A 23,837-nucleotide genomic window follows, 5' to 3' on the forward strand; every position below is an offset into this window, starting at 1 on the left:
AATTATGTGACACCAGGCGGAAGCAAATAGCTTGAGGGAAATGTCTCCTGTCCTTCACATGCGTTCAAATTGCATTAACTACGTTTGCAATAAAATATAGCATATTGAACGGTATATATATTTTTAGTGCGCGTTCATGGCAACAGAATATTATAGTCCCACGGGACAGTGACAACAATTCAGCAAGATAGAATATTGAAGAGTTCCACCACGTAGAGGAGGGTTTTCCGGTTAGGTTAAAGTTTCCTTTGTCATCAGGAAGTGCAGCGGCCGGGGTGTCAAGAGCTGTATCTTCGCAGACGAAAACACACTACTGGCGAGCATTATGAGTAAGAGTCATGACATATTTGATACACCTCAGTTACGTCGTTAAATAGTGCGTCATCTCGAAAACCACTGCGTGATAGACGCGAGCAGTGAGCAGGGAATTAGCTAAGAATTAGTGGCAGTGTTCTGTGGCATGCTAATCTGGTTTTGCTAACTTGGGCTGGATCTGCGAAGCGAGCGTGGACGCCTAACCGGTTTCATCATCAGACGGTGTTTTTTTTCTCGTGCATAGTTATACTGATGCTACACATGAATTTTTATGATACTTTTGTGTGTTGTCGTCTGGTTTGTCTTTGGTTAGCTGGACTTCATTCCCACCCGGCAAGCTAACAATAGCGTAGCTCGTGTGTCTGTTTTGGTCAGTGACAGCTGTAGGCTTGTTGCTCGCCCATGACAACTCCGGGCATGCCTCCTGCAACGTGGACTCTTGAGCGAACACTTGGTAAATGTTTCACGGCCACTGCTTTGGGAATCATTTCGGACAGTTGGTTGATTAATGTGGTCGCCATAAAGATTTTTTTAAAATAAAAAGTCTCTCTACGATTCAAAACGTGTATTACAAAAGCATCTTCAGTGATGATGTGTGTATTTAACACAAAAAGGGATCATAATTGTTTAAACCATGACTATACAACAAACTATGATCCCAAAACACTGTTAACAGCATTTTAAATGCTTACAAATATCTTCATACATTGTTGTACCGGTAATATTAAAGTAAACAGCTGACAATTAAACATGCACATACCTGAAGCACTGTACCCGTATGTACACACATCAACTATTTTCATGATGATGATGAATTAGTGCTGGGGCGGTGCAGTCTGGCGCAAAACAATGAGCATTGGACTGCATCCACAACCTATGATGTCCAGCGTACCACCAGCTCATGTGCATATCACGTTGGCTGGTCATGAACCACATCTGTATGTCATTGACAAATCCTCCGGATTAGATTTAAATTTGGAAGTCAGAACCGTGGCTTTTTCTGAAGTTTCATATGATGTCCAGTATTTCAACTTCTTACAGCATCTCATGGAGTGGGTTAACTTTTTTAAGCAGTTTCTCATTTTATGATGACCTGGCTGCAATGGAGGATGAAGTTAGTGTGCCCAAGTTAAAGCATGGAGTCATTAAATAAAACATCCACCGTGTGAGTATGTTGTGATGGATGAAGTAGCTCAGCTGATTTCGGGCACAGGGGCGTTGGTTAATCAATCCCCGCTTAGGGAGAATGGCACCATCCTGTGGGGTACCCCGGCAAGAAAATTTTGGATGCCCAGTAATGTAGGATCAGAGTAAGATTATGGCCATAATATTAAAGAATGCTTTTTGTCTCTTTGATCTTCTTCAACAGCTGTAACCTGCTGGAATGGGAGCACACCCTTTTAAGATAAAGTGAATCTGGTAAGCCTGATTCCCGCTCATGACTCAGCAGGAACCTCTCACTCCTCATCTTGATGCTTGAAATCGAAAATATGTTGCTGCACTTGTCTTTCCTTCTGTCTGCTCGTCGTCCATGTTAAGATATCCTTTATTTTCCCACACTGGGGAGATTTACAGTCTACAGCAGCAAAATTGGTGGGTAGAAAGAAGAAGAAAAAAAAGACGCCTAGGAAGGGTGTGTGCACGAGCATGACTGAAATCAAGCTTTTTTTTTGTTGCCAATATTAAAAAATATATACTTCTTCTTTTCTACTGTGTTGGCCAGTAATATTCAGAGTGCATTCTGATTTTATTTATAGGCAGCTGTTGCCTTAATATGCCATGAATAACATGCAATTGGGATGTAATTTCAATATAAAGTGTATTTGGTTTCAGGTCTTCGCGCCGCCCTGACAATGCTGCAGCCACAAGCCGACAGCATGGAAGTCGTGGGGGCGGGTGTTTCCACCCACAACCCGCAAAGCGAGGCAGTGACCAGCGAGCTCCAGGAGCTGTCCCTGCAGCCTGCTCCAAAGGAGCTGCGGCTGCAGGAACGTAAGAATGGTGAGTTCTTGATGCCCTCAAACGACAAAAACAACGTAGCAACCCACCAAATTCAACCCTTTTTGTTTTCCATCCCCGGTTCAACAAATCGCACTGAGCAGAAAGCAGTTCCTTAAACGGGTTTGGTGTTTTCTGTGGCCTTTTTATTACATTTGTATGTTCTGTGTGACTCATTTGAGTTAGATTTTTCACTGGTAAATGTCTATTTACGTTTGTGTGACAGCCAGGAATGTTCAAATGTTACATCAAACATTTCCCGTAGCATTGCGGTTTGCTTTCTTTGGTTTTAAGTTCTCTGCCTGCGTTTCAAGTGTATTAAATGTTAACAGATAACATGTTCTAAAATGTTTAGGTAAAATAGTACGTTGACGGTGGGGGGGGACTGCTGCCAGAACCAAAAGGTAAATGTCAGTGTGTTTGTACATCTTGTTCATTTCTCAGTGGACAGTTTACCTCAGCATGGAGGTTGTTTAAAGACTGGGGACAAGCTTTGCGTGCGCGTGTGAGTCAAAGAGTGAGGTCATCGGAATGTAAGCGAGGCTTTTCTCTTTTACAGTCGATTCGAGTACAACAGCCTTTTTTTTTTTTAACTGAGAATTTTCCTCAGCAGAGTGAGACATCCAAGGACCAGTTTTTTTCCAGATAACTGTTCATTAGACAATTATTGTTATTGACATATTTGGTATTGGTTAAAAACACCAACTAAAGCGGAATTAAGCATTTGTCCTCTGTGAAGGACATTTGTCAATATCTCCCATCCACCGGATACAAGCGTCTCGTGTACCGCAGTGGACATTTTGGGATTTTTCAAAGAGGATAACTATGAAGGGGTGTGGCTGAGGTCCCTTTGCTTACATCATAAAAGAAAATGGGTTCTCAGTGCAAGCACCTTTGTGGGAAGAGGAAAAGTAAGTGTAAAATACTATTTATTGAGCAGGTTTTGGCTTGAAATGCTATGAGCATATTTTCTGCGAGTCTCATTGGAACACATTGAGATGTTGTCGGAATTAATTTAACTATTTAAGTCTACTATTTAAGTGTTGTCCTTTGTAGTTATTTCCTTCATTTTGTTGAGATTTTTTATTTTTATTTTTTTCTCAAATGACAAGTCGTTCACAGAAGCAGAGGGAATTTGACTCCAAATGTTTGCTCCTCTTGACCAAAAGTAAGGCAAGGAATGTCTGAGCCTGCCACGAACAGAAAATTGATGAGCCAACGCTTCCATTGACTGATCGATGTGCCCTGTGTGCCAGTATGTACCAGTTAGACACATTTTTTCCTCTCCTGTTAGCGAAGAGGGAAAAAAAATCACTAGGACTACAGAAATCAGAGAATAATTCATGTTGACGGCTGAAATCAGAGAGGTTGGGCAATTTTAAATTCACGGTTCGAAACGATTACTTGAAGATTAAAATAGCTGTCCATGAATTTGATGATTGATGAGTTGTCAAACGGATTCATTTTGAGGCCTCCACAGGTAGCAACATTGTGGTTGCACTCGTGCCTAGCATTCCGTTTACCATCACAATCACATTGTTTGGTCAAACTCGGGTGTTGACCACACGCAAACACACACACACAAAGATTTGCATTCATACCCTATGTTGACTGTGGCCCTCCCGCCGATGGTGAAATACTGCCAGGTTTAACAGTGTCCATTGTCTTTCTACATTGATCCAGATTGGAGTACATACTGTGCCTGTCCATATGCGACTTCTGTGTTGCTCCATGCAGAGCGGAGACACGGTTGTTTGAAGTCTTGTGAATTTGCCTTGGAGGGGAATTGGGCAAGGATAGATTTGTAAATCATTTACCACATTTTGGGACTTCCAGCAGCGGCGGAGTTATCCACAATGACTCATAAGCACTGGAGTTTTGTAAACCTTTCATCTGTGAATGCATTAGATTGGATTTGAGACGTTTCATTATTGAACATTTTATCATGGCTTATTAAAAGTACAGTATATCAAAGAAATGTCCTCAAGCCTATGATCACGGTAACACAGATAGCTTCCGGGTAACTCTCCCCAATGCTGAACATCCTCTGTTGGCATCAGTTTATTTATTACTCCAATCTAGCAGCGCAAGGCAGACGTGTTGCAGCAAGCGGTCTTGCAAGCAATCACGCTCGCAGATGCTTTCAGGCGGCATGTGCGCATGCATACTGTAGTGTAGGCTGGGAGACAAAGTGGAATGTCAAGCTGATCAAAGCTTTCTATCTCACACCCAAGTTATGCAATAGCATTCTTTGCACAAGGATCCTTTCCTTAGCAATAAACAGACTGCAAGATATATTGCGTGTGTGTTTTGTCTCTGATCAAATGAGAACAAGGCTGGAAAAACCTTTCCTGTTATCTAGCGCTTTAAATGTGCTCCGACGACAACATGGTGGTTGTTGTTAGCAAGTTGAAGAAGCTTTTTGGCGTATGGGACGGTGCGCCGCACAGCAAAGCTGTAAGAAGGACGTGCAGGGAGGAAGGCGGGGGCGAGGTCTCTGAAACGTCACGATTGCATAACTGCGGAGAGGGAACCGAAGGAACGTGAGGGGAAAATGAAAAGCTCAAAATGTGTGCAAGTGAAGAAGACGAGGCTTTTTGTTTATACATACATAAAAGTTATAAAGTGACAACCAACTAGGAGTGCTTATGCTCTCTTTGTAAATGACATTGCAAAGTTAGAAATGTAAAGAAAAAAAAAACCTCTTGAGAGAGATGGAAACTGATTGGTGGACCTTGTCATCCACTCCGACCTACACACGCCCTCTCTGCCGGGGCATGCACTCACTTGTAGACAGTCTACAGAAAGGCAACGCGAGGTGCAACCTGTGGAGTTAGTGGCTGCTGTGTTTAATGTGACTTTTCTGCAACACTTTGTTGTTGCAGCTGTGAAATTCCCCCCCCTCTGCACATTGTTTACCATGCCTGTGTTGGAAGGATGAAAAACTAATCTCTCCCGGAGGGTGACGCTTCCTTTCGGCATGGTCCAGAGGGATATGACTCTCCTGTCAGGTAACGTCAGTGTCAAGTTTTTTGTATTTTAAACGACTTCAGTGCTGGAGAAGTCACGTAGCGGATTCTAATTCGTAGTCGCTTGCTGAGTACGGGTGTGGTGAGATTGCTTGCATGCATCCATGCATGCATACATGTTAGACTGATGACTTTGCGTCTTCTGGTTGTTTTTTTGGGATGATTGTGGCTCCAATTTTAAAGCTGACATGTATCATACGCTAGGCTGATTGGTAGAAAGAAGTGAGGGTTGAAATGACCCAATGAGCTCCAATTACAACACAGGCTCTGCTCTAATCTGACACTTTTAATTTATTTTCACCCCCATGTGCCACCACGGCCTTAATAAAAGGCCAAGCGTTTCATTTTGGTTCCTTAATGCCACCGTGTTCAGCTGCTTTCAGTCCGCACTGGCAAGACGCAGGGAGGACTTGATGCTGAAATTCCATCAGTGTTTTGTTTTTCTTCCTCTGTAGCCCACATCATCCTGGCATGTAAACAAAGACAGATACAGATCGCATCCCTTGCTCCCCGCCCTTTTGCATAATGACAAAAGATAGGTTCAGCTGGCATGGGGATGTTAGGTAATGAGGGCTGGGTTGAGGCTGATAGGAATCCGAAGGGGTTTTCATCCTCACACCTAAAATGTACAGATAGCAACATGCTGGAGTCGGAAGTGCGTTTAGACTCTTCGGCGAGATTCTACGTTTTAGGGGAACATTGTTATGTAACAGATGGGGAGGCTGCCAATAGCGGAGAGCCACACGGCACTCTGTCAGACTGGAAGGGGGAAGAATGGGTTAGGAAAATAGTTCCATGTCTTGAAAAAGGATGATTTAGCATGGCAGGAAAAAAAATCTTGAGTTGTAATTAATAGAGACCGGCCTGTGGGGCTATGACTGCTGTGCAACCAATGTTTGTCCTGACTTCACTGCCAAAATGAGGTCATAATCTTTACAGCGGAACATCTGAAGTTGAACACCGCTGAGGTCATGCACTTTGGAATTCTACCAAAGTTGTTGCACAAAAGTTTGAACAGGGGTCTTGTAAGATCTCGGAGTACGATAGAGCTGCAGTTACTTTTTTGGGGCACTGATTTTTTAAGGATTTGTCCAGTGTCACCATGTGTAAAGTGTTTATTGTTTTTATATGACATTTAGGTGTGGACCGATATTAGATATTGACGTGAGCAAAAATATTGCAGTATCATGGGATTAAAGTCACAGGTCTAGAATATCCTTCTTTTGGAATATTTGGGTAAATAAACACGTAGCGAATTGAAAGGTAGATCCTGTACATCCTGGCTGCCGTTCATGCTTGTGATGCACCAATTTGCCGTGACAGGGACTTGAATGAACTTGAACAACTGCAGTTCGAGGGGCAGGATGTGGCAAGATCGACATTGTTGTAGAATAAATGCACACGTTTCTGCAACAGCGTCCCATCCCCAACACACACAGACTTGTACCATCACCCAAGGCGGGCTACCTAGCTCATGTCACTTTTTGGAATCGCGGACGTGCACGTACAGGCTTTGCCAGCCCTCCTGCCCCGACGGTGTCGTATTTCAACAAGCCCTTGCACACATCCAGTACACATACTTTAGCATACTTTGATTTGCGATACAAAAGAAAGCTCTGTTGGATAATGAGAAGTGAAGGATGAGCCAAAATCAGATCTCAGCGGCGCTTCGGCGCTCTGCTCCTAGCAACAACAGGAGCGATGGCCAACGCACACCCACAGACGCATGCCCACTCATGCCGCTGAAGAAACAACACACTTTGAACATACGCCTTAAGGTTCCCAAAGTGTTGAAATCATGCGTCATGATATGGTGCAGTCCGCAAACCACCATGAAAGCATGTGGAAGTGTTAATGATTGCTCTGAAAGTGTTTGACCAAGACTATAATTTGTCCAAATTGTCTTGCGTATATTGCACAACAAAAGTTAGGATTAGCTTTTGCACACCAACCGGATAATTGGTGCAATTAATCACTTGTCCGGGCAAGTGTTTTAAAAAGATGGCGTTTGAGCCCTCTTAAAGATGTTGTGCCTCAACTAAGTGGCCTTTTAACCTCTCTGACTGACTTTTTTTTTTTTTAAATATTGGTTTTAGGTGCGTTACTGCCACTCTTTGACGCATGCAACAAGCATCTTTGGCAACGTTTATTCAGAAGTTATACAAAGAAGTATATTGAGGTATTTGGGGGCCCATTCATGGGGCACCTTTAACACACACCAAAAAAAATAATAACAATAATGGAAATGTGTACTACTCTTACAGGTTGGCTTGAGGGAAAGAAGTCAGTGTGCAGTTTTGTTTTGTTTTGTTTTTTAATTATTGGATGTTACAGGCAGAAATAGAAAGAGGACTATAATACCGCAGACCAATTTAAAGAAAAAAGAACACACACACACATACACGCCATGTCGAAAAGAGAATTAGTTAGGCCTGGCCAAAAACCTTCTCTCTTTCTAAACTGATGAAACACTCTTAGTAAGACCCACCCTCGGTCCGTTTTAGCGCGACTGAATTGGAAAGCCAGTTGAAGAGGAAACATGGCGAGCAAAGTTCATCTGCAAGTAGGGTAGGAGGTTAAGGGGGCTTTGGGACAAAGAAAATTACTTTCAGATGTTGGAATTATGCAACCGCTTGTGACAAACTGCCCAACCTTGTCGTCCTGCTGCTGTGTTCACTCTTCTTTCTTTCGGAATTTCCCATGTGCTCACAACAGCTTCATCTCGGGTCCGTGCTGGTGTACAGCGAAGGTCCGTGTTATTATGTCGGAGCAGCTGCCAGCTGGCCTCTCCGCTTCTGGATTTCATTCTGCGCAGTGTCCTTCAACAGTGTTCAATTTAGACCTCAGTTGGACCGCGTTCATGGACGTGCGGCGACAAAGAGTGAAGGTTGCAACTGCAGCCCTGCTTAAGAAAGAACTCTTCAACTTTCCAAGACCCGCTAAAAAATGATCAGCACTCAGGTGACTTCCAAAGTCTTCTTTTGTCCCGCTAGTGTACTTTGGACTTTTTGAGCACAGATATTTTTCATCCACAGAATAGCAGCTTCATTTTCGTCACCTTTAAAATGTCGCCGCGGTGACAAAATGATACAATCTGTGGGTGGAGGTGACGGGCCAAAGTGTCTTTCCACACCACGTTTATTGGTTGATTTCTTTGTATTAATTGAATGAAACGGTGGCATCAACAATAGCGTGTTGTTGGATGAAAAAAAACAAAACAAATCTCTCAATTGGCACTTAAGGGAGGGAGTCGGGAATTCTAGAACTGCCATTTAGCTCACCCACGAGTCTTCATGAGGAAAAGCGCTCTGGAAACTGGATGGCTGTGTGGAACTGCAGCATTCTTCCGATATCTTTTGGATTCCCTTGGCTTCATTCGCAAATGCGCAAGGAGTTGACTTGATGGGTTTGGCGGTACGTTGGCCTTTCCAGTACAAACATGGAGGGAGTACACTAAGTGATTAAGTGCCGCCTTTCTATCGCTCCGATTACATTCGAGCGTCATATTCAACGCTTTGTCGAGTGTCTCGTCATGCATCTGACGACAGCTTAAGCAGGCACGTTCTCCTGAATGAAGCATCCTGGTTCCAAAATAGACACTTTGACTCGCTTCACTGTCTTTTATTTTTTATTTTTGCTCCTGATTTCTCGGGCTTTGTTTCTTCCCAGTCCCAAGTAATGTCAGTAGATCAACAATAAGAAATCCCAAAAGTTACTGTGTTGGGTCCCGGCCAAATGCAAACACTGCTAATAAACCCCGCAGCAGACCCAGAAGGGAGGAAACCAGGAAAAAAAGGAGAACAACACCGTCTGTTTTCTCGGCTGGAATGTTAATAGCTGGTGTGACTGACACTTCGCCTGCTTCGTGTTTTGGTTCTGTTAATTGTTTTGGGGATTTTATTTTTTATTTTTTTATTTTAGGTTTTTTTGGGCATGTTGCCATGCATTGCCTTCAGCATTTGGAAGTCCTTTCAGCAAGGAAATAAAAAAGAGAGAGAGCACCGTGGACCTCTGAGGTTGACACAATTTTTGATGGATCATTGGCACCAAGCTTGAGCTATAGCCTGGAAAATACTTCATATACATATATTTTCCTCTCCACCTCACTGCTAGTCACTGCATGGATAACTTATCCTCTGCAGGCCAAGTGAAAACATGAGCCTCTTCTATTTATGGACAGCCATTCTCACTTAGACTGCTGCATTTCTGACAGGATCCCCTTTAGCGCGCCGTTGGGTTGATTGAGGCTTGCTTGGTCTTGTTCGTTAGCGGTTACGGGATGAGGTGTGTTTACTACATTTGGAACGCTTTCGGTGTAGCGTTTGTAATAACTTGCAAAATGTACGGGAAGCGGTGCACAGAAAAGGGTTACGGTGCTGGCTTGTTGGGAATAGTTTAAGGTTCCTTGACACCGAATCTTATCAAGTATTGACTATTTGCCAAGGAGTTATTGTTAACACTCAGCTCCCGAGCGGTCCAGGTTAAAATGACCTTCCGAAATTGCGGAGGAGGCATTGCAGTTCATTTTACGAATCCAAAGGAAGTCTGTCAGACAGTGTAGTATTGCTGCTCACATTTCCTTTATTTAAAAAAAAAAAAAGTCATTCAGTGGAGGATAAATAAAGAGCCAGATAAGAATGTCCAAGGCCAAATACCTTTCATGGAATGTTCTCAAAAGTCTTAGCTATGATAGCCCTTGCCACGGCTTACGCGAAATGTTTTTGGCTGTTAAATTGTCTTCAAACTGCGCATAAATGCAGCCGAAATTTGGTACTCTATGTCTGGTGTGCATCTTAAGTGATTTGCCTCATGGGAGCAGCCCTATTACAGTCGTCTTCTGTATCTTCTCAACCATTGCAAAACGACATCCCCTTCCAAATAATTTTGTGAGAAACTGGGAAAGCCCCACGGGATTGAACCCATAAATAAGAGTGACATCGCTCAAATAAACAACAAGCGAGGAGAACCAGAACATCTGGTCGCTCTTTCATCGAGTTTAGTATAGTTGTTAACATTTGAGGATACCCGGCGAGTAATCACAAATTAAACACGCATGCTAATGTTAGCGTACCCTTTCCTCTGCAGTTCTGCGAGCAGGGCAGGGGTTTGTTTTATTTATATCACGTGCGAATGTCCCTGTGCTCCCATCTCCAAACTCAGTAGCTATCTAAAACAAAATTTTTATGTAAATACAGCGAGAGCACTTTGAGATGCTGTGAATTGAAAAAAAATTCCCATCGAAACTGCGGCACCCGGATGATGTCATAATGCGATTTGACATCATTTCCACTGATTTTGTCAAATCTCTGCCACAAGCATTCCCATCTATCCAATATCCGAGTCACTTATCGTTACGGGCGTTTTGGAGGCAATCCAGGGCCTTTCTTGATGGGGTGTCCCAAAAATCACTTGAGACATAATCGATGAGTACTGTGTTGTTTATATTGCTCCGCCCATACAGCTACTTCCTTGTACCGATGTGTGTTGTCACCCCTTTGTGTGTGTGTGTGTGTGTGTGTGTGTGTGTGTGTGTGTGTGTGTGTGTGTGTGTGTGTGTGTGTGTGTGTGTGTGTGTGTGTGTGTGTGTGTGTGTGTGTGTGCGCGCGCGTGTGTGTGTGTGCGCGCGCACGTGCACTGTCCAGACTGTGAATCAGACTGTGAGCATCTGGACTGAAAACACTGAGGCCTTCTTGTGAGGTATTCTCGTCCAGGGCCGCTGTTAGCTCTGCGTGAGGGTGTTGTGAGTCACCTGTGTGATGTAGTGGTTGACCGTGCTGGTCGGTTCTGTCTGCGTGTGTTAGATCGTACTCTTTTATAAATTCACAAACTTTGCTCTGTGCTGCATATGAAATAGAAGCAGTGTTTTGGCTCACGAAACCATTCATTCCTTCTTAGAGTATGAGTTTATGTGTGTGTTTTCCTGAAAGTAACCTTACCCTGTAAGTTCACAGGTGATCCCACGCTGAATATAGCCCCCCTTCACTGCCAGCTGGTCATGCTATTTAAAACAGAGTTGAGGGTGGAGCGTATAGGGGAGGCAATTTACCGTCAGCCTCAAGCACGCCCCGCGGCCTCTTTTTCGGTGAAACAAGACTGCAAGTCACTTTTTTTTTTATTTTTTAACAAGACCAGGGAGCATAAGCTTCCACATTCGATAGTCATTCCTCTTGAGCTTTACCACGAGTGCCGCGGTTGTACAAAAAACTATAAACACAGCACTCACAATTCCATTAATCAAGTGTCTGACTTATCACTTGCGCCTTTCAACCAAGTTTGACAAATTTTATCAGTTGCCAATTGGGAAAAGGAATTTCTGACTGCGACTCTTGTTTAAGAGTGATGATGATGGCGCTTGATTCTGCTCCGCAAGTGACTGCCTGCCTGCCTGCCTGCCTGCCTCGGCCTGGAGCATTGAATGAATGGCAACAGCTGAGCAAGAGAACTTTATCGGCAACACTCCCCTGCCTGCGTGTGTGTGTGTGTGCGCGCGCGCACATTACTGCATGTGTGCAAGCGCTCGCTTGAGATGCAGGAGGAGCCGCAGCCACAGCAGAGGCTCACTGGGCACTGCTCAGCTCTCTGCTGTCCTCTCTTCCTCCCACGGCTTGTTTTTCCTGCCCACGACTCGCCCTGTGGATTTCTTTTCTACAGCCTTCAGGGGGGAAGATTCACTTGGCAGCCCTAATCGTGACTTGCCGGCCGCCACTGCAGAGAAGAGAGTGGGAACGCAGGCGCGAGACGGCGAGGCAGACCAATCGATTACATTGATAGAGAAGCGACGCATTGAAAGAGGAGCCTCCCTCCCTTTTCATTTTTAGAGCTCTGCCCTGGCTTGCTCCGGACCTCGATAGGACATTTGGCTCACATTTTCTCCGAGACCGCTCCAAAGACCGCTTATTACAGGGACAACTGGGCTATTTTGTCGAATCAAAGAAGAGGAAGGTGGCTTTGAAGTTAAATGCTTGCCAACTAACTCATCTCCATTTTAAATGATTATGCTGGACACCAACCATTGCCTGTCCTTTGAACGCTCCCCGTTGGGTTCTCCTCCAATGGGCAATGACATGGACAAGGCGGGAGTGAGGATGGATCATGATAGACATGTCTATCATAGCCTGAAAGAAGGTGGGCAATCCATCGCCGCACGCACTCAATCGAGGCACAGGACATTCGAGCTGATTTGTGTTCAGTCTTCCCATTAGGTCCGCATTTGCGTGATATAAATAGTTAACTGGAGTTCGAAAGTAACGTTTGGAAGAATGTCATATTCTATCCCTCGCAAATACTTTCAACACAGTACATGACCCGCAAGCAGATTTGGCCAATTTACACGTAGTCATGTATTCCGATTAGAATGAATCCGAGTGACCAAATGGAATGAAAATGCTCCTTAGAAACACCAACATTTCATTCGCTTTCACAACGCCAATATATGACTTTGGCCAATCCGAACGAGCGTAGCCAAGCTTCGTCCGGTCTGCGCGTGCTCTGTTTTGACTTAAATGAGCAGTGACGTCATCCTACGCTGGCTTTAAAATGGCGGCGTCCGATCAGAGCTCTTCTGCCGCCTATTGTGTATCTTGATCCGCTGTATTTCTTGTCGGCTTTCACAGATGAACGGAATAGTGTGAAGCCACTGAATGTGCCGTCTGCTTATAACAGGAGATTTCCAGAGTTTGCCAATATTAACATCATCACTGACAGTGTGTACATACCCCGCAGGTCAAAGTGAAAAACGATGTTAAAAGACCCGAGAACGTTGTTTAGATGCACTGTGGAAACTGCTGGAACTGTTTTCTTGGTGTTTCGCCAATTATTGAGGGGCGGGTCCACCAAGTGACAAGGAATGGATCAACAAATAATAATTCAGTTAAGTGGTGTCGGTCAGATGCCAAGATAAAAGTCCAGGTAAAGTGTAAGGTTCTCTTTCCCAAAATAAAATTAATCTCGGGAAGTGCCTGTTGGCATGGCACCGTCCTCTTGACGCGGCCTCCTCCTCTATGGCACACTTGGGCGGCACGTGAGTTTCTTAAGTGTGTTTACTTCTTAGGGAGAATTAATCTCTGAGCCGCTGCACAATTGTGCAGGCGTACGGTTTAACTGAAGACGCGTGGCTGTGTTTCGGTCTCGGTGTTTACATTGGTGAATACGAACTGACGTGTCTTTACTTAGAAGGGTGAATCTCCTGTGCTTGTTCTGATCCCCAAAGAGGCAGTGTGTATACATTTGTAAATAAAACAGAGCAGTTGAGATCTCTCGGGAGGCTTTCGAGTCGAGGAAGGACATTTACGTGCGCGGGCCTAAGCTAATTCCTGGCGTTTACCGTGTTGCCGGCCAGACGTTTGTCATAACAGAGCGCGAATGCGGCGGCGCGGACGCTTCGCTGGCCCGACCAGTACAAATATTGTCAATTTGTCAGCGCAAAGTAACAGGTGCTGCTTGTCCTCAAACTAGCAGGCTGATAGAGGCGTGCTTGAATTGCAAGCCTTGGTGCTATGTTCAACTTCACACGAAGACTCTTTCAGCAGGGACAGCTGCTGTGTATATATGTGTGTGTGTGTGTGTGTGTGTGCGCGCGCGCGTGTGTGTGTGTGTGTGTGTGTCATAATATATATATAAAGAGAGAGAGAGAGACACACACATATGCATACACATACGCTTGTTCTCTTATGTCTTGTTCTCTTTCTCGGTCTCTTGTGTTATGTAACTAGAGCTTCCTGTTTTAAAAAAAGATGGCCCGATCGACTTTATTCTGGACCGATTCCCATATTATTTTTTCTTCCAAAGTATTATCTTGTTTGTTCTTTTGTTGATTTATCTTGCTTTGCCGTACCATCGGATGGTTTGTTGCATTTTAGGGGCTATCTATGCACATGCACATGGGCAGAAAACTATAACAATCTATAAGAAAGAGGAAGTGTGTTGTACATTACTCATGCCCTCCTTCTACCCGCCTCCTTTGTCGCCTTAAAGAAAACCTCACAAAGACTGGGCTGAGTTGAAGGGAGAATTAACTGCTAGAAAGTGTGACTTCTGCATGTCAAACTAAAGGCATCTGGATTCCTGTGCCGGTTTATTAATTTAAATGTGGACGATGGACTCTGGATCCGTGGGACAATAAGAAAGAACAAACTGCAGCCCCCCCCCTTTTTTCTTTTTGTTTTTGTTTTTTTGGGGGTGATCTCACCGACTAACCCTGATTTGCCCTTCTGTCCTCCCTCACCTCCTCCGTCTCCATGCAGTCCTCCAGCTCAAACTCCAACAGAGGCGCACGCGAGAGGAGCTGGTCAGTCAAGGGATCATGCCACGTAAGTGTTGACGTATCTTTAATATCCAAACGCTGATGACGGATACTAAGAAAAGCCTTTCGGGTGCCTTCTAGAAACATATTCAAAAGGTGCTCAAAGAGCAAGTGCAATGACCTATGAGACTACAGTCGTCTACTGCAAAATATTGTGACTAATGACGATAACCCCCTTTAGTTGCCACCCTTCTTATCTCTTCGAAAAGACTTCAGCTCTGCATTGTGTGTCTTAGTCATTAAATTCTGAGCTAGTCTCATTCAGTTTCTGCACATACGTTATCAAAACGAGCAGTTTCCCCTCTGCCGCATCCAACTTCCTGTTTCGGGGTTTTTGCACATCAGAGAGTTGGGTTAGGTTAAGATTAAAAAAAAAAGAATGTAGCCACACGGAACGTAAGATCGCGGAACTCTCAATCTAGTGATCATGATGTAAAGATGAGGTCAATGTTCACAGAAAGGAAATGAAGATGCATTGAACATGCAAAATGCACTGCGGCGTCTTTCTTTTTTTGTGTGTGTGTTTGTGCATTCTTAAGTCGGTTTAGTTAAACCTATGTGCAGCCATTTACAAGTTACAAGGCCCACTGCCAATCTCATTAAAGTGTCTCGGCGGAATACGCCACTGTCAGTATGTGCAAATGCAGACTAAACAGAGCGCTCCCTTGCTCCGAGTTTCATGAATGTTCTCTGCAGTCCTTTTTGACTGCCACCTCCAATGGAGCAAGACCCCATGTTGAATTATTGCAATGGAAGGATCCCATAAAGTGCACAGGAACCAAACATGATATTTCAGCTCCTGACATTGAGGGTGCGCTGCGGGAGAAGAGAAACTTGGATCCTCTTGGTCATACACTCTACTGAACTGTCACTTCAGCCACAGTGTCAAATTGTGGTTTGCAGCCGTAGGAAGTGCGAGTGAGAAACTTTCTCATTAATGACCGTTTGGTCTGAAGAAAGGGACTTGCTTCACTTGCCTGCTTGTTCATAATTTGACACTGTACAGAGGCAAAATGAAAAGAGAAAAAAAAAAGCTGTTGCTTGCAAGCGGCCGACCTTGATAGACTTTGCGGGGACACAGATGACTCTTCAAAGACATGACATGAATGTCAAAAGCACTCTCTGAGTTGTTATGGAAAATAATGCATATATATTCACTGAGGCTGACAACAAAACGATACAGCCTTGTACGTTGAATTCACAATGCCAGTGAGAAAAATCTGAAGTCATTCGCACGTTTTTGTTTGCACATACGCAGCATCAACATCAACATCTTTTATCTCTCCCTTCTGTTCTGTGTTCCATATTTTCTCCAGTAGTGTGTAGCAATAGCAAAAAACAACAACACAATACTCTTTTTGGACATAAATCCAAAATACAATCATTGAGCAAGACCAGTAGTGCGGTAAGACAACAACAGATGACGCAGAGTGGAGGGAGCGATGACGATGAATACAGGAATAATAACATCCAAAAGTATGCACACTGGCAAAGTGTCACGATGAATTTCGAAGTCAACAGGGAGTCGGCGCACACTCGATCGTAGAGGTGACCGTATACCACTGGAAATGTCAACATCCCATTCCGTGTCATTTCGTGTCACCCGGTGACTGCGACAGAAGGTCGTGTCGTGACGTCAAGGCGTCTTGTTACATCACGCTCGGTATGTAGCTCCTCTTAAGAACGGCCGGGGGGGTTGTGACACGAGGAATGCCTCCCACCCTCCCACGCTGGGTGTCATCTCGTGGTCAGAATGTCGACACCGCGCGTGTCCCGGGCATGGATTTCACCAGCCCTTGACCAATCAAACGATAGCTCTCTTTCAACACTCCCAACTGCCACTGTCTGTTCAATATCCTTCCCTAAATGCAGTTATTTTTCAAACAACACAATTTGGATACCCCGCTCGGTTATTCTAAATACAATTTTTTAAAATTGAACATCCTTTCAAATCATGCTTGGCGGGCAGGTTATATTAAATATGAACATTTGCCGCACTTCAGACAGTTATGTAAAAGATACATTGTGCTGCCCATGTCTGTAAAGATTGTGCTTATGCTCCCGCACACGTCGTCATCATCATCGCCGCGTGGTTCGGAATAACAATTCTGACCTTCCCTTTCTGCAGCCACTTCAGCCATTAGCAGTTTTGTCACATTTGCCACTTTCTATAACATTTATTTTTACCCCCACCCTAGCACTGAAGAGCCCGGCGGCCTTTCATGAGCAACGGCGGAGTCTGGAGCGCGCAAGGGTGAGTTAATCCCTTGAATTAAAAATTGAATAAATAATGAATAAAAATGAGTTACCTTTGCATGTACCTGGTACATGCAACAGGGAATTCTGAGTTCTGATTTGTAAGTCTCTAATTTGCACCCCCCCCCCCCCCCCCACCCCCCCAAAAAAAGGTACCATTGTTGTAAAACCTCCGCTCCAGAAAAAGCGGCAGTAAATTCCAGGCCTGCGAAATAACAAATGTCCCCATCGTATGTTCTCTGCTTGTTGTGATGGCTATCGGACAGACTGAAGACTATCTCAAGAGGAAGATCCGGAGCCGTCCTGAGCGCTCTGAGCTGGTCAGGATGCACATTCTGGAGGGTGAGGGTCTGTCATTTCATTTTCAAATGACTTTATGATACTCGTGTTTTTTTAATTGGCATGGAGAAAAAAAAAGAAAGTTAATACACAATTAACCTGACACCGAAGGCTCAAATTCAGCCCCGAATGTCGCCCCGCATTTCCCCTGCTTTCGTGAAAGGAGAAAGGGTCTTCGTCCTATATATGCACGCGGCTTACCTGCGCATGTCTGTTCCGCAGAGACGTCGGCAGAGCCCTCCCTGCAGGCCAAACAGCTGCAGCTGAAGAGAGCTCGGCTCGCCGACGACCTCAATGACAAGATCTCTCACAGACCAGGTCCCATCGAACTGGTGCACAAGAACATCCTGTCTGTCTGTCCTGATCAGCACTCGCCACCTGGTAACTATGTCTCCATCCATGTTTTTTTTTTAATTTAAATTTTTTAATTACACCAGGCAATTGGGGTTTATCTGCTTTCACATCAAACATGTACGTTTCATGAATCTGCACCCATGAACTCATGCGCTGCCTTTTATTATTGTGACTAAAACGTTTCCTCATAAATTTGTAACATCACATACTGTGTGTTACACAACAGCAGAGAAATGTCACAAGCTATGTGCGAACATGGTGTCCCTTTTTTTTTTTTTGCAACATGGTATATATATACAATACAATACAGCACAAAAATAAAATAACAAAATGCGGTAATAGAACACAATATGTGTAATGTCTCTCCAATTTTATTTTATTTTATTTATATATCTATTTATTTATTTTTGCAAGCCGCCCCCTTAGTTAGAGTGACACCGCCGGATGTATTTGGTCTGTTACAGATTCCCCAAAGGGAGCCGGAGGAGAGATCTCCTCTCTGGATGAAGACAGCAGTGACGCGCTGTCACCCGACCAGCTGGCCAATCACGACTCTCCTGTGAGTACTGTCCCGCAGTCATCGCCCTCCGAAGTGCTCGCCCAGAATGGAGACATGTCGCCCACACAGGTTCTGTCCAAGAATACGATGAAACAAATGCGTGTATTTTCATCTAACGAGTGAGATGTTCTGTTTTTCTTCAGTTTGTGATGCAGGCCGCTCCAAAGCCGCCTCCTGCTCCTGTGGCAAACGGGTCAGATTCACCCCCACCCGTGAAAGTGGCAAACGGGACCATAACCCCCCGCACACCCTTTGGGCAGTTGAAGGTGAGAATTACTCATTGATCAGAATCTGTCTCATTCTCGATGTGTGTGCTGCGACACTAAATACCGTAAAACTCAGTCTCTTGAGCGCACTAAGATTGGTTGTCAAAACTAAGTATTGATCTGAAGTAACATGTCTGCAGTATCGAATCAGAAAGGAACTCTCAAATTCTCACAATGTCTGGTTGCAGTCTCACAGTAAGACGAACTCTGACCGTCCTCCGCTGAGATCCAAGAAAGCAAAGGACAGCAAACCCAAAGTAAACGAGCCTGTTTCTCTTTTTACAAGGCTAAAGGATGTTCACTTCCAGTAACTCATTTCCATGACCTGCAGGTGAAGAAGCTGAAGTACCACCAGTACATCCCTCCGGACCAGAAGGCGGACAAGGAGCGCCCGCCTCTGATGGACTCTTCCTACGCCAAACTCCTCCAGCAGCAGCAGCTCTTCTTGCAGTTACAGATTCTCAACCAGCAACAGCAGCACTACAACTACCACACCATCCTGCCTGCGCCTCCAAAGTGAGTGTAATAATCTCTCCTCCCGCAACTGCTATCGTCTTGTGTTTGCTTTCACTCCTAAAGTCTGAATAATAAAAGCAAAATTCTATCAGGCAATCAGTCTCGCGCCACATGGAACTGGATGTCATCTACATAAACTTGGTTTTGTGTGTTCTCCCCCCCCCCCCAGGCCAGCACCAGAGCAGCCCCTCCCGACGAACCCCAGCCCTTCCCCCACTCGCAACGTTCCCACGGCCCCCAACAGCACCTCAACCCCGACGAATGGGAATGCACGCCAGGGCCAAACTTCGGTGGGAGGGGCCAAACCGACCACTTTGCCCGCCAACCTGGATGAGTTCAAAGTAAATATTAGGTTACGTTGCCGCCATTGGAGAGAAACTGCCATAAACCGGGGACCCCCTGTGCTATATGTACTAAGTTCAGGTCTCAGGGTTGATCCGAACTGGAGTTTAATATCAAAGATAAACAGTAGCATCAAAAATCGAATTGATAAATACCTCGCCGAACGTTTCAGAGCAGTTCTACTGGACACGAAAACAAACGACAACCAAAAAAGTTTGAATGAAAATGAATGTCTATGCCGCTGTTAACCAAAACATTGTAGACATTCCACTCTGTTGAGTAAAGTGAGTCCCTCCCGCTGTTGTTCCAGGTCGCTGAGTTGAAACAGGAACTGAAACTGCGAGGTCTGACCGTCTCCGGCACCAAAAACGATCTCATCGAGAGGCTCCGCCACTACCAAGAGCAGAACGCCACCCCTGCGGCCGTATCGAAAAATGACGTAGTACAACCCATCCATCAGAGCGCCGCCTCTGCATCGAGCACCGTTGCGGCCGCGGGATGCGACCCCTCGCAGGCTGAGGGAGGAGGATTCAAGGTGGCTCTGTCCCCACTGACTCAGTCTTTTCCTGGTCGAGTCATACGTTTTGGCAGCACCAGCTCCAGCCCGCCCGTGTCTCCTTCGCCATCTGAACGCTCATTAGCGGGGTTGAGTCCAGATGAAACCAGCTGTAACGGAGACATGTTTGGCGAGATGGTGAGCGCCGGGTCACAAAAAAAGCTCGTCTCTCAGGCTTTTCCGCCAAATATTTGATGTTTTGTGCTGTTTTCTTTTTCTTTTCTTCAGGTGAGCTCTCCCCTGACTCAACTCACCCTGCATCCCTCTCCCCAGCAGCCATCCACCACCTCTCCTCTTTCCCTACCAGTCAGTAAGCCCAAAGAAGAAGGTCAGAGCTCATGCAGCCTCCACAGGTCTTCACCCGGCTCGGTTAAGCCCCCGGAGCCTTTCTCTGCGGTCGCCATGGACTCATCCTCTCTGGACAAAGACCAGATGCTGCAGGAGAAGGACAAGCAGATCGAGGAGTTGACCCGGATGCTGAGGCAGAAGCAAAGGCTGGTGGAGACGCTCAGATCGCAACTGGAGCTGGGAAAGATGGCGGGAGGAGTGTCGTCGGAGCGGGAAGGAAGCAACAAGAGGACCGCGTCTCCAAATGTGAAAACCCAAACGCTCGTTCAAGCCTCGGCCGTCAGACCTTCCGTGCTTCCCAACGGCTTGGTGAAGGTGAAGCAGGAAACCGAGACTGAGAAAAGTAGGACGGGTGTAAGGGAGGAGGCCCAAAGCAAAAGGGTGGTCCAGCCTATGCAGTACTCCAAGAAGTCTTCAGATGTTAAACCTCAAACACTCATTAAAGCTCCGGCCATCCAACCTCCCGTGCCTCCCAATGGCCTGGTGAAGGTGAAGCAGGAAACTGAGACTGAGGCAAGTATGACGGGCGTGTGTGACGCGGTGGCCCAAAGCAAAAGCGCCGTGGTCCCAGGAGACACTGCTCACACTGGTTCCAACAAGCGCAGTAATTGAAATAGTCAGGCAACACGAGCACAGGAAGGAATCCCAAAATTCTGCTCCAACTTGAAAAATAACATCAGCCGAGTCAGGACAAAAGTGAAAGAAACTCACAACCAAATGTTTTTTTCCCCCGTTAGGTGGCGCCAGTCTTCATCAACCAACAGAGCGGCACTCAGATTCACACTCAGGCTATTTCGCTAGACCTCCTCAAGGCTGGCGGCACACTGGTCACCGACACCAACGGCAACCACTACTTGATCGCCCTCACCAGTAGCACGGCGGAAAGCCAGAATCAAAGGCCCTCGCAGACCAAAAGCAACGGACGCGTCACTTTGCAGGTACGGGCCGGAACTAAACGTACTTGTGAGCACACACCGCACACGTCCTTCATTGGGCTTTTTCCCTCCAGAGACTGCAGTCGACTCCGAACAAGCTGCCCAGCACTTACAAGCAATCACAAGAACAGAAAGACAGCCAGGGCGCCAGCGGGCTCGTCAAAAAGGTACGACTACGATCTCTGTGATGATGACGATGATCAACGCGCACTTTTTTTCTATTTGTCTTGCATATAAATTGAAATAAACTTTCGATTCAGCTGATCGACACGTGCTATTTATGACCTCCCCCAGGAACTGAAAGCAGACCGCCGCGTGAACATCAACGGCGTTGCGACGGCCAGCTCGTGCGTGACCGCTCCCCCCACCCTACAGCCTTTTTTCAGCGACCTGTCGGACAGCGAAAGCCAAAGCAGCCTGATCTCCTCCTTCAAGGTACCGTCGGCGCGACCGGCGCGCGTCACGCTCGTCTCCGTTTCCCTCGCCGCTCTTCGTTCTTCCTCGCATTCATTGACGTTTTCCCTCTCGTTTCTCCTCTCATCGCTCCATCCGGGCAGACCGAGCGGGTGTGTCCATCTTATGACCGACACACTCTGTTTACTCCTCCCTCCCCCAAACCCAACACCTCTCTTCCTACACAGCGTTCCAAAGTACGTCCTCCCTCCTTCGCTACTGGATGCCCTTCTTTTGACTCCCTTTCGAGCTCTCTCGCTTTGTTGCAGCACTTCATTTATCTCTTCTTACTGCAGTTTGTGTTGTGGTGCACGTGTTCAAATTCATGTGTACACCGTTCCCAAGTCATACGGTCTCTTCGGTCTGCAGGGAAACGACGTCAGTTGTCAGCAGATGGACGACCTATTTGACATCCTTCTCAGGAGTGGAGGTACGAAAATGTTGCAAACATTTTCAAGCTGTGTTTCCATACAATGATACATACTCACAATTTTTTTTATTTGAACTCGTTTCCTTTTGTGCCCTCAAAAAGAAATCACAGGTTTTAAGGCCAACCCGGACCCGTCGCTCGCTCCATTACACTCGGACCCACCCACGCCCACTTCCCCACCGTCCCCTCTGCACCTCTCCCCTCCCACCCCTACCTCTCCCTTAGTCTCCCCTCCTGCCCCGCCGAGGGAGCCCTGCACGGGCAGAGGTCATTTGGAGGACTTCCTGGTGAGCTCCACGCTGCTCGGGGTGGAGCCCAGCGGCGGTCTGACGCTCATCGACGATCTCCACAGCCAAATGCTGAGCACCGCCGGCATCCTGGACCACCCGCCCTCCCCCATGGACACGTCCGACCTGGGCTTCTCAACCCACACTGCAGGGCTGGACTTTGGGGACGCCGCTTTGGACAGCATGGACTGGCTGGACATCTCCATGGTGGGGAGCTCCAACTCCAGCGGCGGGAGCAGTACTGGGGGAGGGGGAGGAGACGGGGGGACCAGCCTGACTCCCCTGGCTCCGCACACACCGCCGAGTGTCTTCTCTGCTGACTTCCTGGACAGCACGGACCTGCAGCTACACTTGGAGTCGTGTCTGTAGCCTCAGATGACGGCGTGCGGTATTCCGACTCCCCCTTGATACCTTCTCTATGCTGTCTCTTATCACTGCTGGGCTTTCTGGCACACACATATGGGAAGCTGTTTCGGTGTTTGTTTGATATCCTTGATATCCATCTTAAAGACCATATACTGGTTCACTTTGTCCTCGATAGGAAGATAATACAGTGCAGTCAGAGAATGACACTGTCTTATTTGTTCAATCGTTCTTCCACTATTAGTGACACTTTTGGCCAAATAGTATGAAACTAAACCTTACTGGCAAACTGCTGTGCTGCACTTGGTAACACTACCAGCCCCATCCACGAGTATTGCGTCATGCACTAGTGGCCTCCTGGACCCTACTAGTGCGCCCTTAGTGAGAACAAAGCGTACACAAGTACATGGAACTCAGCAACGGATGTCAAGGATATTGGATGAATGCTCAAGCGGCTTCCCATGCACGCACACATACACACAGCCCTTTCTATTAATGGTTTATATTCTGCACTATGTGGTGGGCTTCAAGTAATCTGAGCAGTATTCCAATGAGGGTTCCTCAGCAAGTTGCGTACCATTTTGCGTGCTCACTTGCCCAAAATGAATCAGTCATTTCAAGGAAACAAATACCCATCCAACATTGTACTATCAGATGGAAGTGTGCGTGAAGCGCAAGTGTGTCAGTGCCTCCTCAACTTTGCACTTAAGTCAAATCGGTTTAAAGGGGCGTTCAGGTCAGTCGACGAATGTTGGGCGAAGCCACTTTTTATGTTATGTGAGTGATCAGCTAAGGGGCTGGGAGGGGAAAGGCAGCTGTCAGTGGCTTCCCTCCATTACCTTAGAAACCTGATGCCCACCCATGCGAATTAAAAAAAAAAAAACACGCACAACCGTCATTGGTTGTCAGTTGCTGTTGAAATGAACCTTATCAGTGGCGACAGTTTCAATTGAAGCCTCGTTTGAGGTTATGCATTATTGTTAACATGGTAGACCACTATGTATTGCTGTATATGGGGTGTATATTATCAGTTGTTGATTTGGCAATTTTTTTTCTTTGCTGGTTGTTTAGTGGAGCTAGCCAGCGGGGGGGGGGGGGAATGGGGTGAGGGCGGGGCCTCCCAAAACTTGGACCTTCCCTTTTTTCTTTTTATTTTTTTTATTTTTAATAAACCAAAAAAATCCTAGTAA

General features: G+C 46.0%; 1 protein-coding gene across 3 annotated transcripts; it reads left to right on the forward strand.

The window, feature by feature from the left end:
* Positions 1-235: 235 nt before the first annotated feature.
* mrtfab (myocardin related transcription factor Ab) lies at positions 236-23,837 on the forward strand. Of its 3 annotated transcripts, XM_086138346.1 has the most exons (20): positions 236-329; positions 1,685-1,734; positions 2,149-2,316; positions 14,585-14,650; positions 16,842-16,897; positions 17,166-17,241; positions 17,461-17,619; positions 18,057-18,220; positions 18,295-18,417; positions 18,606-18,674; positions 18,749-18,933; positions 19,103-19,274; positions 19,586-19,969; positions 20,060-20,692; positions 20,917-21,117; positions 21,189-21,281; positions 21,409-21,549; positions 21,672-21,764; positions 21,937-21,997; positions 22,100-23,837. In XM_086138346.1, exons 3-20 carry the CDS (start codon positions 2,169-2,171, stop codon positions 22,651-22,653), a joined length of 3,378 nt encoding a protein of 1,125 aa, XP_085994472.1. In that variant the 5' UTR covers positions 236-329; positions 1,685-1,734; positions 2,149-2,168; the 3' UTR covers positions 22,654-23,837. The 3 variants fall into 3 exon arrangements, with proteins under 3 accessions (XP_085994472.1, XP_085994473.1, XP_085994474.1); XM_086138347.1 differs by lacking the exon at positions 21,672-21,764; XM_086138348.1 differs by lacking the exons at positions 236-329; positions 1,685-1,734; positions 2,149-2,316 and adding an exon at positions 9,966-12,467.

This window comes from Hippocampus guttulatus, chromosome 19 (assembly GCF_054856545.1).
Source record: "Hippocampus guttulatus isolate MCC_2025c chromosome 19, RoL_Hgut_1.0, whole genome shotgun sequence".
Taxonomy (NCBI): domain Eukaryota; kingdom Metazoa; phylum Chordata; class Actinopteri; order Syngnathiformes; family Syngnathidae; genus Hippocampus; species Hippocampus guttulatus.